The 13,826-nt window shown below is 37.3% G+C and overlaps 12 protein-coding genes across 12 annotated transcripts; 7 read left to right on the top strand and 5 right to left on the bottom strand. All coding sequences in view use genetic code 6, as the record gives it.

The window, feature by feature from the left end:
- Positions 1 to 119: 119 nt before the first annotated feature.
- Positions 120 to 1,016, bottom strand: SS50377_28634 (Cysteine-rich membrane protein 1; the record flags this gene model as incomplete). The annotated part of the gene is made up of 1 exon (XM_067912394.1): positions 120 to 1,016. One exon carries the CDS (start codon positions 1,014 to 1,016, stop codon positions 120 to 122), a length of 897 nt encoding a protein of 298 aa, XP_067760451.1.
- Positions 1,017 to 1,387: 371 nt separating this feature from the next.
- SS50377_28635 (uncharacterized protein) lies at positions 1,388 to 2,266 on the bottom strand (the record flags this gene model as incomplete). The annotated part of the gene is made up of 1 exon (XM_067912395.1): positions 1,388 to 2,266. The coding sequence occupies one exon, from the start codon at positions 2,264 to 2,266 to the stop codon at positions 1,388 to 1,390; it is 879 nt and encodes a 292-aa protein (XP_067760452.1).
- A 2,851-nt stretch (positions 2,267 to 5,117) lies between these two features.
- On the top strand, positions 5,118 to 5,393 carry SS50377_28636 (uncharacterized protein; the record flags this gene model as incomplete). Its single annotated transcript, XM_067912396.1, has 1 exon — positions 5,118 to 5,393. One exon carries the CDS (start codon positions 5,118 to 5,120, stop codon positions 5,391 to 5,393), a length of 276 nt encoding a protein of 91 aa, XP_067760453.1.
- Positions 5,394 to 5,407: 14 nt separating this feature from the next.
- Positions 5,408 to 6,067, bottom strand: SS50377_28637 (uncharacterized protein; the record flags this gene model as incomplete). The annotated part of the gene is made up of 1 exon (XM_067912397.1): positions 5,408 to 6,067. The coding sequence occupies one exon, from the start codon at positions 6,065 to 6,067 to the stop codon at positions 5,408 to 5,410; it is 660 nt and encodes a 219-aa protein (XP_067760454.1).
- Positions 6,068 to 6,303: 236 nt separating this feature from the next.
- SS50377_28638 (uncharacterized protein) lies at positions 6,304 to 6,966 on the top strand (the record flags this gene model as incomplete). The annotated part of the gene is made up of 1 exon (XM_067912398.1): positions 6,304 to 6,966. One exon carries the CDS (start codon positions 6,304 to 6,306, stop codon positions 6,964 to 6,966), a length of 663 nt encoding a protein of 220 aa, XP_067760455.1.
- A 247-nt stretch (positions 6,967 to 7,213) lies between these two features.
- Positions 7,214 to 7,372, top strand: SS50377_28639 (Ribosomal protein L39; the record flags this gene model as incomplete). The annotated part of the gene is made up of 1 exon (XM_067912399.1): positions 7,214 to 7,372. One exon carries the CDS (start codon positions 7,214 to 7,216, stop codon positions 7,370 to 7,372), a length of 159 nt encoding a protein of 52 aa, XP_067760456.1.
- Positions 7,373 to 7,554: 182 nt separating this feature from the next.
- SS50377_28640 (uncharacterized protein) lies at positions 7,555 to 8,211 on the top strand (the record flags this gene model as incomplete). The annotated part of the gene is made up of 1 exon (XM_067912400.1): positions 7,555 to 8,211. The coding sequence occupies one exon, from the start codon at positions 7,555 to 7,557 to the stop codon at positions 8,209 to 8,211; it is 657 nt and encodes a 218-aa protein (XP_067760457.1).
- Positions 8,212 to 8,469: 258 nt separating this feature from the next.
- On the top strand, positions 8,470 to 9,060 carry SS50377_28641 (MADS-box protein; the record flags this gene model as incomplete). The annotated part of the gene is made up of 1 exon (XM_067912401.1): positions 8,470 to 9,060. One exon carries the CDS (start codon positions 8,470 to 8,472, stop codon positions 9,058 to 9,060), a length of 591 nt encoding a protein of 196 aa, XP_067760458.1.
- Positions 9,061 to 9,956: 896 nt separating this feature from the next.
- SS50377_28642 (uncharacterized protein) lies at positions 9,957 to 10,553 on the top strand (the record flags this gene model as incomplete). The annotated part of the gene is made up of 1 exon (XM_067912402.1): positions 9,957 to 10,553. The coding sequence occupies one exon, from the start codon at positions 9,957 to 9,959 to the stop codon at positions 10,551 to 10,553; it is 597 nt and encodes a 198-aa protein (XP_067760459.1).
- Positions 10,554 to 10,565: 12 nt separating this feature from the next.
- On the bottom strand, positions 10,566 to 11,300 carry SS50377_28643 (putative SF-assemblin; the record flags this gene model as incomplete). Its single annotated transcript, XM_067912403.1, has 1 exon — positions 10,566 to 11,300. One exon carries the CDS (start codon positions 11,298 to 11,300, stop codon positions 10,566 to 10,568), a length of 735 nt encoding a protein of 244 aa, XP_067760460.1.
- A 418-nt stretch (positions 11,301 to 11,718) lies between these two features.
- On the bottom strand, positions 11,719 to 13,299 carry SS50377_28644 (TCP-1 chaperonin subunit gamma; the record flags this gene model as incomplete). The annotated part of the gene is made up of 1 exon (XM_067912404.1): positions 11,719 to 13,299. The coding sequence occupies one exon, from the start codon at positions 13,297 to 13,299 to the stop codon at positions 11,719 to 11,721; it is 1,581 nt and encodes a 526-aa protein (XP_067760461.1).
- A 295-nt stretch (positions 13,300 to 13,594) lies between these two features.
- On the top strand, positions 13,595 to 13,825 carry SS50377_28645 (VMA21-like and transmembrane domain-containing protein; the record flags this gene model as incomplete). The annotated part of the gene is made up of 1 exon (XM_067912405.1): positions 13,595 to 13,825. One exon carries the CDS (start codon positions 13,595 to 13,597, stop codon positions 13,823 to 13,825), a length of 231 nt encoding a protein of 76 aa, XP_067760462.1.
- Between the last annotated feature and the right edge of the window lies 1 nt (position 13,826).

The following is a 13,826-nucleotide window of genomic DNA, read 5'->3' on the forward strand; positions in this document are numbered from 1 at the left end:
TAACTTAAATCTGGTCATGTAGATTATACCATAAAATGAGGGAAGTATCCGCCTGAGCTTTACTTGCCATATTTCCCTAGTAAAATTAATTAACTTCTCCTTATCAGTTACAATTTTCATCACTTCTTCGCTCTCCTAACAAAATAATAGGTCAGACCGCCCCCAACTGCCCCAACGACCAACAAGACCCCAATAACGATTCCTGCGACTGCCCCGCTGCTCAAATTCTGAGTGTTAACTTCCGGGTCTGGACCAGGTGGATCTGGACTAGGCGGTGTAGGAACAGGAGTATCGGACCAGCACATACTGCCAATGGGTTTGAACCCACTAGCACAATTCCTACACCTACCATCTTCTTCCTTAATAACATTAGGCAAACACGTCTCGCATCCATTTAAAGAACTGTTACAGGAAGCGCAATTGGAAGCATACCTACATGAGCAGGGAGAGTCAATCCCTTCACCGCATGGTGTAGGAACACCGTCCTTACAGTAGTTACCATCTTCAATATCCTTACATTTAGGAGTACATGTACCGTGAATTGTGGTAATATGTGTTTTCAAATCGCACGAGTTGCAAACCGTCGCCGATGAGCAAATTGTGCAGTGTTAACCACACGGCGCGCACTTCTTTGTGGACATATCGCAAAAGGTCGAAACATGATCGTCGCAGTCTTCATTGGTAGCACACACGCTGGCTAATTTTGCATTTTCCATTGTGACCCCAGCGGCGTATTTCTGGCACGAATTGGATTCGGTACATTCGTCACAACCCTTTGGGCATTTAGTGCAAATGGTTCCATTGAGAAAGGACCCAGGGAGGCATATTGAACAAGAAGTACCATTGCATTCCTTACAATTTATTGACACCTTATTATCCTTACAGTAGCAGCCTTGACCTAATTTCATGTCTTCGCTGCAAGGAATACAGGCAACTGTATTATGATTGATGGCTGGGCAAAAGTGATTTGCCTTACAGTTAGTGTAACGGTTAGAACATGTTCCAGTATCTGTCATTTTAAAAATAGAATATGTTATTTCATCTGATAATATATGAGCAACTAACTTTTTTGGTTTTTAAGCTTCTGAGACATGCAAATATATATTACTTTATGTTATAATTTAAAGCAAAAGTCAAATATTTTTAGTTTGTGATTGGTATATAATGTTAAATATATTACACAAATATAAAATAAACTTAGCAAGCCAAAGATATTGAGTTATATTTACCTGAGCGCCAACACAACGCTCAGCAGCCCACAATCAAGCGTGCACCTCTCTTGCCCATTTTCCAATACTTTCACTCCAAAATATATTTAATATAATATTCTCTTCCAATTCTAGAACTCTACTCCAAATTAGTAAACCACATTATTATACACTTAACATCAGATTTAACCCACGTCAGCCCACCCGTGTAAATTTCGTGTGGCGTTTAGATCTCCTAAAGCCCCTTAAAAGCGAGTTGACACTATCCAAATTGCGATCAATAAAATTGTCCAGCTACCTTTATCCCGGAGCGCAACCCTGTTGCACTGCCTTTCTTGGCCTCGCCCCTTGTATCGATTGCGTTCCAGCGACAGAATTTTTGGCTCCGAGTCGGGCCGAGCAGCATGCTTCTAGTGTGAGTAAGTACGGAGGGAGTGATCTTGGCCGCCTTCTGTGAGTTGGGCTTCGCGAGCTGGGACGCCATCCAGAGCTGCGATGGCATGGCTTAGTACCTCCAAGGGGCCTGACGGGCCACGAGGCGCATGCCAGTGGCTTCCCTGTATTGTGCTCCTGGAAAGTTCCGTATGCGAAAAATCCCATACTTTACTCATGTCCAGCACGCCAACTCGAGTGTGGGGGGGGTATTCTACGGTTTCATGGCACTAGGACGAACGCGAGCGTATGGAATGGTTTTGGAGGACATGGTAGCAGGGCGTAGCGATACCTGTGGCCTATGCGTAGATAAGTGTGCTGATTCCTGTAGCGGCATACCTGAGACGTCTAGGGAATTTCCACTTGGAAAGTGTACTAGTGATGAGGCTCTGCATGCCCCAGCCAGGCAGCAATATGCAGCGAGGTCTGATATTTAAAGGCCAGCTACGTTCCCATGCTTCCCAGAGCCTTCCGCATGAAGTTCCAGAACATATAACATTCCAGATTAAATATAAAATCCCCTTCCATCTCAAGTTTACCTTCGCTATGGTCACTATTATGCAGAGAGCCCGCCCGCCCTGCAGGATTTGCAGGTGCAGCGCGTCTAGCACCACCAGCTGACCCATTCAGGTAAAGCAAAATTATTAGTACTATCCATTCCCCGCTACAACTACCATCCCATCACCACTCCCGTGCTAGAGGATCGGATCACGCTACCTACGCCTTTGCTGCACGGGCGTCGGACAGCAAGCTTTGGTACCACCTGCGGGGTACCTTCACGATGCAGTTTCGGCGAACGAGGGATAGTTGGTTGCGGGTATAACTATATAGTCGTGCACCTGGTTTCTTCCCTTCAGGCCGCACGCGAACCCTGAGCTAGTAGGGATTTGGTGGGAAAGCGCGGTGATGCCTGCACGCTCAGGCCCATGCAAAATGGTCCATCCTGCGCTGCTAGGCTTAAACTGAGTGGAGTTCCGCACTTAGGCGTTTACATTTGTAAAGGAACGCTTCACACTGGGGCGGAATGCCAAATCGATAGTGGGATAGCACCCTCTAGCAGGGACTATGCCCAGCGCTGCAACCCACATCCCTCAAATTTCCACAGAAAACCTCACTAGGCCATCGTCTAGCACTGAATCATCACGAATACCGGAGCCAGAGTTCACTGCCAGGAACAGCACGAAGCAGGAGAGATAGACCGCGAGGAACATCACGTAATTGTCGTAGTCGTTCTCGGTGCTCGCCATGTAGAAGCTGGACCAGCAGCCAGGATGCCGGCGATGTCCGATTGGTCTGGTACGCGAGGATCTGGATCGCCCCTTCGAGTCAATGGAGATTTGAAGGACTGCCAGAACACGACCTCTAGCCTGCTGCTAGTTATCACCAGCTACATGGTGTCGTTAATATCACTGCAAACGTCGTCGAAGGCGCTGCGGACCTGGAGGGCAATCTTGTCGCTACTTGAGACGGCAATAACGGTCAAATAGATGCAGTGTTTGACACCTTATACCCGCATGTAGAACGGCAACATATGTCCCAACTCGCGTCGCGCTAATTGCTCTAGGGGTACAGATTCATACTTTCTGGAAACACCCTGGACAGATCTCTTACGCTCGCAAAATATTACGTTTTCCCGTATGCTTCTAGCGAATACCCCGCAGTTACCAGAATAATTTGGTCCTAGTAGGTAAGCATTGAGCTGAAGTTTGCAGCAACGCTATCTGCACTAATTACACACTCCGGATGACTGCTGAACTGATCATGGTCCAAATATACCTGTCCGGGTCAAATAGCGCGTAATGCTGGTTCTCTCGCCGCACGCCAATGAGCCGTCAGCTTACTGCCGTATTGCGTCTTAAATAACTATCGTCTCGACTCCGACAGTATCGTAAATAAGCACCACACCAAATCTGGACTACAAATTGGTAGTGATAAATCAATTATAGTAGAGCACGTTTTCTTTTCAATCTCGTCAACAATTTCCCTACATCGCAGCTAGCAACGGGTGACACGGTTGTGAACGTACGGCTACTTGTAATCGCCAGCGTCGGTGCCTCACTCAAAGTCCCTCATGACGAGATTTGTAGTATTCTGCTAAAAGGTGATCCTGGGGTGCAATTTCGCATCCTCCGGCATCGTGCAGTCGTTCGGCGACAGCTCAAAAAATATATTTCGTCGCCTTGGATCGCGGAATAGGAGAAGGCCAGGTTGCTCCAGTAGGAGGAGACGTCCGTTTTCAGGTACTTAATTTATCGGATGATTTTATGCTGATCATCCGATCTTTATATTTTGGTGAAGTATTCATTTTCTATCATAGTTATTTCACCTATAAGTTAAGCTTGACATAGTCAGGACATAGAAAAGTCGCTTTTGACGTCATTCCCTGATAATCAAAATTCTATGATATAATAATGGAATGTATCTGATTCCATTATCGTCGTAAATTAACTCTACGGACGCTTCAGATCAATTTAATGCTAAAACAAGAGGATCTTAACGTAATTATGGAATAAGAGAATGGGACAGACGTGCAGACTAAATATTATCTTCAAGATTAGAGCTAGTGAAAAAGTATGTAGGTGTAGTATAAGAAATCATCAAAATCATCATTTAGGGTTGGAGAAATTATTTACATTATTATTAAATAAGATGTGATAAGTTAAAGATTTGTTCAATAATTTTATTATAAATAATGGAGTAAAGACTATATTTAAATATGTTAAATAAAAAATTTAAGAAATTTATTTGTATTGAGAATACGGAACAATCCAATCAAACTTTTTCTTCCCATATTATTAATGTTGATAAGTTTCTAATATTACTGATCTAATTTATATTTTAATATACTATATATCTTATTTGATTAATTTAACTCGTTAGTAAAAGGTAGAGAGTTAGATACTACGCATCAATAAGTTTAAATACAATATTACACTAACGAATCTAAGTTTAAGTATTTTATTTTCAATATATTTAACCATTATTGTATTATGACTCTACTTATATAGACAAACGAAACTAAAAAGAGAGAAAAAATGTTGAATATATAGTTAAGCTAAGTATGACAGTATAAAAATTATATGTCGTATTTCAATAGTTTGTATAAGTATCTACTTAAATTATATATTGTAATTAGAGGGGTTACTCATTTATAATAAGAATTTTTTATTTTTTTGGAATAACCATAGTGAACTATTATGGAAATAGCAGGTACACACATATAATTACCAACTAGAAAACAATGAGTATAACCACCTCAAAGTTGCATGAGTAACAGGATTACTTGAAATGTTGTATTTTAACAATTATGCAAAATAATATAATATTATTAATATATAGTATTTTATTTCTTTCCGCACTTTATAAAAATTATACATATAATATTAAAAATTACATCTAATTTCTATTTACGAAATATTACATTTTGTAAAAATAAAAGACTGGCTGAACTCCTTTCCCTTTTTCACTTCTCTGTCAATGAGGCGAAAAATTTTCACCCCAGAAGCCCTTTTCAAGCTTTATTGCGGGATTAAAACTTACAATAAAAACTTTTATTCCATATAATCTGATTTTCTTCCTGAGTTAGAATTATCATAGATAGAGAATAAATATTATAATATTTTTAAGCTCGATAAGTTTGAATTTGATTACCTGGGAGTTACTTTTAAGTTAGAGAAGGTTAATGACGTCTTAGTTCAAAGTTGCAGCAAAGAAATAGATTTAGAAGCATTAAAAGAATATTTTGACAAGTGAATATGATACCCTTATCACTTTTACATAGGCTATTAAGCCATTTGCATAGGAACAATCATAACATATCCTGGAGGGCAAGGCATATTAATTGGCATATACATTGGCATACCTTATTACAAAGGCTGCTGCATCATGTTCATGTATTACATTTGTTGCATCTGCATTTCAGGAGTGAAATTATATTAAGGCTATTAGAATTACTAAGGTTATTATACTTATTAAACTACCTCTTCAACTTTCTCGGCTTATTTAACGTGTTCAACCTTCTTAGCTTATTCAGTTTTCTTAACTTATTCGGTCTTCTTTTCAACCTTTTTATGCACTTAAGGCTTAGAAATAACTTCTTCGTCATCGGCAAATGGATCAACCTCAGCGTTCTCTAATGGTGCAGCTTCTTTAACTACCTTAGGCTATTCCTTTTTGAAAATCAAGGTTACTTTTTTGCCTTTATTATCTTAAGGTCTACCGTTAGTGTTCTTCTCGAATTTCTTGAAATTTTTATCAGTTACTTTTTCAATAGCCTTTTAGACGTCATTTCTGCAGATTTTAAGAGCCTACTATGCATTATAAAAATCAATTTCAACTTTTAGATCTTTGGCACCTTTGATAACTTCGTTGATCTGCTCTTTGTTGCCATTATCTCTTTTTCTATCATTATCAGAATGCTGTGACATTTGCAAGGAGTGGTGGAATGAAAATAATTCTCCATAATTAATAATATTATATATTATATATTAATTACTAATAAATAACATTTTATTGGTTTTATTTATAATTTATATTTAGATTGAGTTTTACTGTAATTACTTCACATTTTCTATATTAAACTCCATAATAGTCACATAAATTCTACAATAGGGTAAAAATACATTGTTAATATTATGTATAATAAAATATATATGGATAAGAAATGCGAAGGTAAAAGGGGACTTGCCTGATAGAAAATCTTGTATAAGAGCCGTTTGATGAACGAATTAACGTCATAAAGCACAACTTTTAAATAATGATGGCTTCGGATGATTTATAATCAAAATTCCTTTAGTTTTATTTGTTTAAGCCATAGTTTTAACTGCCATGCTGTTCGTGTAATCAATCAAAAGATACTCTTCAATTCGATTGTTGTGATGTACTTGGTACATGCAATATCAACATCGACTACTAGCGAATTCTGGGTTCTGAAATGATTCAGAGTTTCATGTCGTCGTAGCACTTCAACGCTGATAACACAGAAACTCAAACAATAGAGTTCAGACAACTTATCGTTCAGAATAGCTTAGAGTCTTTGATAGCCTTCATTCCGCAGAGTAGTTTTGACGATGATGTTTAGCCCCCTCGATAACCGAAAATAGCACTCTAAATTTCACATTAATTACCGTTTTAGCCATCGACACGAGAGGTACTTTTTACTCGATCAAGTTCTCACGAGTTAAAATTCAATGATTTGGTGCAGACATCGACTAGTGATGATACGCAGATGCTTCCATGCATTACAACGAACAGGAAGAAGCCTTCCAGTAAATACACGGTTTTAGGGCCATTACAGCTTAGCTCTAGAAAAAACGGCAGAAAGTGAGGGATATTTTGTTTAACGATCAGATATTTTAGGAACTTATGGTGGTGGCCGCGATAATAAAACGGCTAATGTGTATTTAAAAATATATATGTAGTGATATGCGTTATATGTTATATAGAGTGTGCCTGCATTAAATCTTGTTATAGTCTAAATTTTCATTTACGTTTTAATGATATTAATATATTATATGAATATATAATTAATATTATTTCATTCCATATTAAAACATCAATTCCACTCCAATGGGATGTCTGGCAACAACACTTTCGCCAGAAAGATGAAAATCGCCACCAAGATTAAACAAAACAAGAGAATCCCAAGATGGATACATCTTAAAGCTGATGCCAGCAAGACTAGATGGAATGCCGGTAGACATTACTGGAGAAGATCTCACCTCAAGATCTGAGTAATTAATATTTATAGAGCTAATATCAATCATCATCTTTATCTAGTAGTAGATTTATTTACTACATCGCTAAGCTATCTATCTATACTCTGCAATTCATATTTTTTCATATTATCGACAAATATATAAAGTTTTATTAATATCTACTAATTAGTCGTATATAAAGACCACTCCAAATAAAAATGGAGCTTCCTGATGATTTCAATAACATTGAACCATAGCAGTTAGATTAATTTCTATCAGCAGAACCTCAATAACATACCGTGAATGTACTACCCCATTAAATATAACTTATTTAGTTACCTGAACCATAAATAAATATTGATATTGATATACATCCTCCATTTGAATATTAGTAAAGTATATTAAACACTAATAATGACGATGAAGATAAATTGACTTAATAAATATAGGAGGAAGTATCATCATCATAATCATAATCATCGAAGTAGAATGATTAACCTTAGGAGATTTTATAAGAAGCTAAAAATAAACCACTATAACCTGTTTAAGTAGTTGAAGAAAAGAAATAAGGAGTTGAATAACATTAGATCGATAATCTGAACCCATTATTCATTGGAGATGAGGAAAAAAGACCAGAGAATCCTTCGATGTCTTTATCTGAATAGATAAACCAGGTAGATAGCAAATTTTCAAAAAACTTTGATAAATTCGAATCTTTTGATATAATTGTTGAGAAAGAAACATAAAAAATAGCTCAGTAGCATCTATCGATAAAAGATGTTGAGAGACCAAAAATTAGCGTCGCTAAAATAATTGATGACTCAGAAGTACCTGTTACACCTAACACCAAAAAAGGATGCTGTGCAGGAATGTGATACGAATTGAAATATCATATTGTATTTCTGCTCACTTAGTATAAAATTAGTAGTTATTTTATTTTAATACCATAATTCTTCTTACTGGCCTAATTTACCACCGTATACGCTTAGTTTATTAAAATATAGTTCAGCCTTTAACTATTACTTAAAATATTAGACGATTAATATCCTATAATTAATTTTTTTTAAACATCTAATAATATTATTATATTATATTTATATATTAATTATCCGCTCCATTTTTATTTTTAAATAATGGGACGTCATAAGATAGAAATAAAGAGAATTGACAATCAAAAAACTCGCTAAATAACTTTTAACAAACGCAGATCTGGATTATTCAAAAAAGCGTATGAGTTAGCTGCATTAACTTCCTCTTCGGTAACACTTCTGGTCCGTGGCGAAAACGGGAAGAATTACGTGTTTCAGAGCGATAATTAACCTCTCCATCAATAACTTGATTTCGAATATGAAACTTTATCAAAAGATTAAATTTGCGACTATTCAGACAATGATACTGTACCAGCATCTTCAGCTACTTCTTCTTATGTCAACCCTATTGAAAATTCTTAGCTTAAATTGTGTATTTCTATAGATCCACCTTAAAAACGTTAGCAACCATCTTTATAAGTAACTATCCCACCACCTATGCGGTCTAATGACTTATTTTCACCTAATTTACCAGACAAGAAGTCAAATAATTTTATGGAAATTCAAGAAAATTTATAGTCACCAATGTATTTCTCTTTGAATACACCGGTAGTGGTAGATACACCAAATGGTCCCATTGTTGTAAACACTCCAAAGGGTGGCATGGCAGAAAAAATGCTTTTTCCAACATAGTGATATTGCTTTTTTTTAATAATTTACTTTTATTAGTAGTGGGGAATAATTATTTTAATGGAATAACGCATATGTAGCAGTTTTATATGAAAATCTATTTTTAGAATATATTATTTATATGATCTTAGAACTTATAAGTCTTAGTAAACATTGTTTTGATATTCCATAGTTTCTAGATTAACATATAATAATATTAACGTAATATAATAATCTATAAACGTATACATATACCAAGGATGTCATAATCACCAAATTATTATTATTGATTATTCTAAATGTATAATTACTATATCAATAAAGCTATACTAAAGTTAAAATATTTTCTGATATAAGTATATATAATATTCACTTATATAATACTCGTTAGTTCTGTTAAGCATTTTAAGGATATTATAATTTAGATTTACTAAACCATTAGATGATAATTGCATTACAACATCCTAAAATAAAAACACTGATGTTAAATAAAGCTTAATTTTCAATTTTATCAATAATATAGGAGTAAAAATCTGTACTGATTGAGCATAATTTATATTATATGGCAAATATTATCTTTATAATATACTATATATAATGGTTACCGTTTACACAGTATTTCACTGAAAGAATAAGAATTTATCTTATGATAGAAAAATATTAACAATCTATAATAGATTTAGAATTAAAAAGGTTGCTTAAAATAGTATTATTAAGGTAGTCAAAACAGTTACCTAATATACATTATATTCTATTTATCTTACTAATTGTATCCAATAAATTATATGTAACATAAATAAGTAAATATAATGACAGGTTTATCCAAAATACTATATTACTCTAGATTCATTTATTTAAAATAAATTATAATATTAAATATTATATAATTAATAATTTTTACACACTTCACACTCCATTTCAAAATGTCTGACGAAAAACCTAAGTTTTAATTCTCCTTTAACTAACCTTCTACCTCTACGACCTTCAACTTTGGCACTAATGCTCCCAAACCAGCAGCTTTTTCTTTTGGTAACGTTAGTACTACAAAATTTGAGTTCGCAGCTCCAAAGAAGGCGGATGATAAGGAAGCGGTCAAGTTTGCTGAAATAAAGTAAAAAGAACAGGAAAAAATTCAAGAGCTTGAAAAAGTTAACTATTATATATTAACAGAGACAAAACTTGAAAGCGGTGAAAAAATGTCCGAGTATGTTAAAGGTGAAGTTTGTAAACTTCAGCTTATTAAGGATGAGGAAGAAATCATGTTAGTAGCCAGAATCTCAATTGGATAGAACGCCAGTGAAGGGGACGAGTGCAAGAAAAATACATTTGACAAGATGGTTTTTCACGGCCTAGCTAAAGATTTAACTGTTACTTTTGATAAATTTTTAAAAGTCACTGGTCCAAATTTAGTTGTAAGGACTAAGGTTAATTAGCAATTAAAGCCAGTTATCTAAACTTTTCTATTCAAGGGAGAGGGCCTGAAGGATGTTTTTGAAAAGCTGAATAAGAAGAATGAATGATAAAATTTCACTTCAGATTACGTCTTCAACCTTTTTGCAGGTTTATTCTAATAACTAAATAAGGCCTTCCTCACAGAGCTCTCTATCTTCACGCTCTTTCTTGATAGAGTCCTGAAGCTAATTCACAACACCAATGAGCTTGTTGTATAGGTCGTCTGTTAATTTAACCCTGTCGCTTCTTTCGGTGTCGATACTATTTTTAAGCTCGGCTGACTGCGTTTTAAGATCATTCTCGATACGTGAAAACTCGCTATTCTTGCCGTCCCTCTCCTAATTGAGCTCCATGATGATGGTGTCAAGCTGATTTTTAACTTCTCCCTTAAGAGTCTCGTTTTATGAGCTGGTAGTAGCACTCTCGTCCTACAGATTTGATCTCAAGTCTTTCTCTCTGTCATCCAACAGTTATGTGACCTTTTGGTCAAGCTCCTTCCTGTGCTGCCTTTCGAGATTGAACTCCACAGTGACAGCGGCCTCGACGACACGGATTTCCTTCGTCTTCTTGTCGTCCTGGATTTCCCTCTGTGCCTTCTGGGTTGCTAATGCATCCTGTACTGCTGCCATTTGCTCTTTCAGGGACGAGAATTAGGAGCGGTCTGTGGAGGATATCTTTTATAGAGAATCCTCAATGCGTTTGACGGACTTCTCCACCTCAGACTTATAGCGATCACGCTCCTGCTTCTGGTTCGACTGGGATGACCTAAGGCGGTCAGCGATGTTTTGCATCTTAGCAGCGGCGGGAGATGACATTTGGTAGTAAAGTGGAGCGAAATCGGGCGGAAACAAATTTATGAAAAAATATATATAATAATTATAATTATTGAAAAACCGTAATTAAATGTTGTATATAATTATATTTACACATATAATAATATATGAAAATCAATTAACAAGTAAGTTGGGGCAAAATAAATTTTTTAACTCCTCCTTTGATATTAACTCTAATTTTTTCGGCTTAAGCCAAATACTAAAAAATTCCTATAGTTTAATGGCTATTACATTACTTTTTCCTAAAAATTTTTCCTAAAACTAAAACCCCCACGTACAATACTGAAATAACCTATTTCCCCTTTAGCCTTTAAAATCGTCTTAACCCATATTTACCATAGCCATTACCACCCACAATATAAAATAAAAATCCAACCCAACCCAATCCCACCAAACACGCTCACTACCTGTCCATTTTAGCATTGAACAAATCATCCACCCTCATTATCATGCAAGCCTGCTCGAAGGCGGTTCTGACCATCTAAATCTTGGTTTCGTACAAATCCCAAATCCTGTAGGCGCCAAAACAGTCCACAATCTCCCCGGTCTCCCCGTTAACGCCCATTTGCGCCTAGCCCTGACTTTATAACCCCCTCAGCTTGGTAATCTCCCTAATAACGTTTCCCCCGCAATTCATGAGCAGAGTCCTCGGAATGACCTCAAAAGCGCGGGAAACGCTCTAGAAGACCATAGCGTCATTCCCTGTCCTTTTCAGGCTCTCAATGTTCAAAAGCGCGCTGATCTGCATCTCGAAGGCGCCGCCCCCAACGGCGACGTTCGGCGCCAAAAAGAAGTTCCTGGCGACGTGCAGCGCGTCCTGCAAGTTCCTCTCGACCTCCAATAGCGCGTCTTTCGAAGCGCCCCGCAGAAGCAGCGTGCAGGCGGCGCATTTCTCGTCGCATTCGTGAACGAAAACGAAGAATTCGTCCCCGAACTTCTGGAGCTCGTAAACTCCGGCGTTTCCGATGTCCCCAGCGCGAATGTCGTCCAGCCTGTTGACAATTCGCGCCCCGGTGGCCGCGGCGAGACGGACGTTGTCAGTTTTCCTGACGCGCCTCAGGCAGACGATATTAAGGTCCGCGAACCGCTGCGCGACGATGTCAGAGACGCCTTTTTCGGTTATGACGATATTTGGGTTAAATTTCACGATTTTGTCTACGCAGTCGTTCAAAAAATCGTTTTCGACGTTCAAAAGTGCAGTTAAAGAGGCCTTGTCTTAAAGCTCGACGTTGAGCATTGAATTCGCTTTTTTATATTCTAAAGTAGCGTCCAGGAGGAGAATTCTGGGGTTCTGGAGCGATTTCGGCATGGATGGATGGATGATGTCTTTGTTCAAAACGCAGCCTCTGATGATCTGGCAATCGTCTACGGCGCCGCCTGGGATCTTCTCGACGCGTGCAAATCGCTTTATGTCGATGTCAGTGGCGTCGCAGAATTTCATCTAATTTTGGACAATTTTGACCGCCTGGAAGGCCATATTGACGATGAGGTCGCCCCAATTGCTAGAAAATTTGGTGTTCAGGCAGTTGTTGATGACCTGAATTGCGTTTTCTTTGGAGTTTTCCACCTCCTTTCCGCTGATTTGAGTGTTGATGAATTCGAGGCATTCCTAGAGGTTCTGAGTCAGCACAATGGGGTGCATCTGCTTAACCAGTTTCTCGCAGGATGCGATGATTTCGCCAGTGAGGACAACGACACCGGTGCTACCGTCGCCGCACTGCTCGTCCTGGCCCCTGGCAAGCTCGATCATGGATTTAGCTGCCGGATGAGCTACATCTACTTCTCTTAAAATGGCGTTGCCGTCATTGGTCATGACGATGCCCCCTGCCGGGTCCAAGATCATTTTCAGCATGGAGCGGGGGCCAAGAGTAGAACGGATGATGTCAGCAACTGTTGTAGATGCCTTGATGTTATTCTAGCGGGCAGTGTCGCCGCGCTCGCGTTTGGAGTTCTCGTTGATTACGAATACTTCTGGCTGCATTTGGTAATTAAGGAAAGGAAATTTCAAGTAAATTTAAATCAAAAACAATATAATAATTGGTTGAGTTTTATAATTTTTTGATTATTATTAATGTTATAAGGATTTTTTTTGGAAATGGAGTACTTGAATGATTAATTAGAGGGTAATGTGTAGTGGTAAGTAATTTAAAAAATTTTATGAGTGTAAAGTGGGTCAATAACAATCGCAGTTAACTACATGAAAATTATGCAAAATATAATTGTTTTCTTTTTTATATTTATGCATAATATATGTCAAAATAAATATATTTCACAAAATGACGTCATATATTATTGGGATGGTTGTCGCTCCCCTCATTTCATTTTTTTCAACAAAATCAGTACTGTTAGATAACAATATGAAGCTTGAGAAAGCAAATGCGTACTCTGCATTAAGTTCTGTGGTAGTTATCCATATTATTTTATTTGTTGCATATAAACGTCATGTTTCTATAGTTAAATAAGTAAATGCAACATAGCTTGAGAAAACAAAGCAAATGAAAGAATGAT

The sequence above is a fragment of the Spironucleus salmonicida genome, chromosome 9 (assembly GCF_000497125.1).
Source record: "Spironucleus salmonicida strain ATCC 50377 chromosome 9, whole genome shotgun sequence".
NCBI classification, from domain to species: domain Eukaryota; phylum Fornicata; order Diplomonadida; family Hexamitidae; genus Spironucleus; species Spironucleus salmonicida.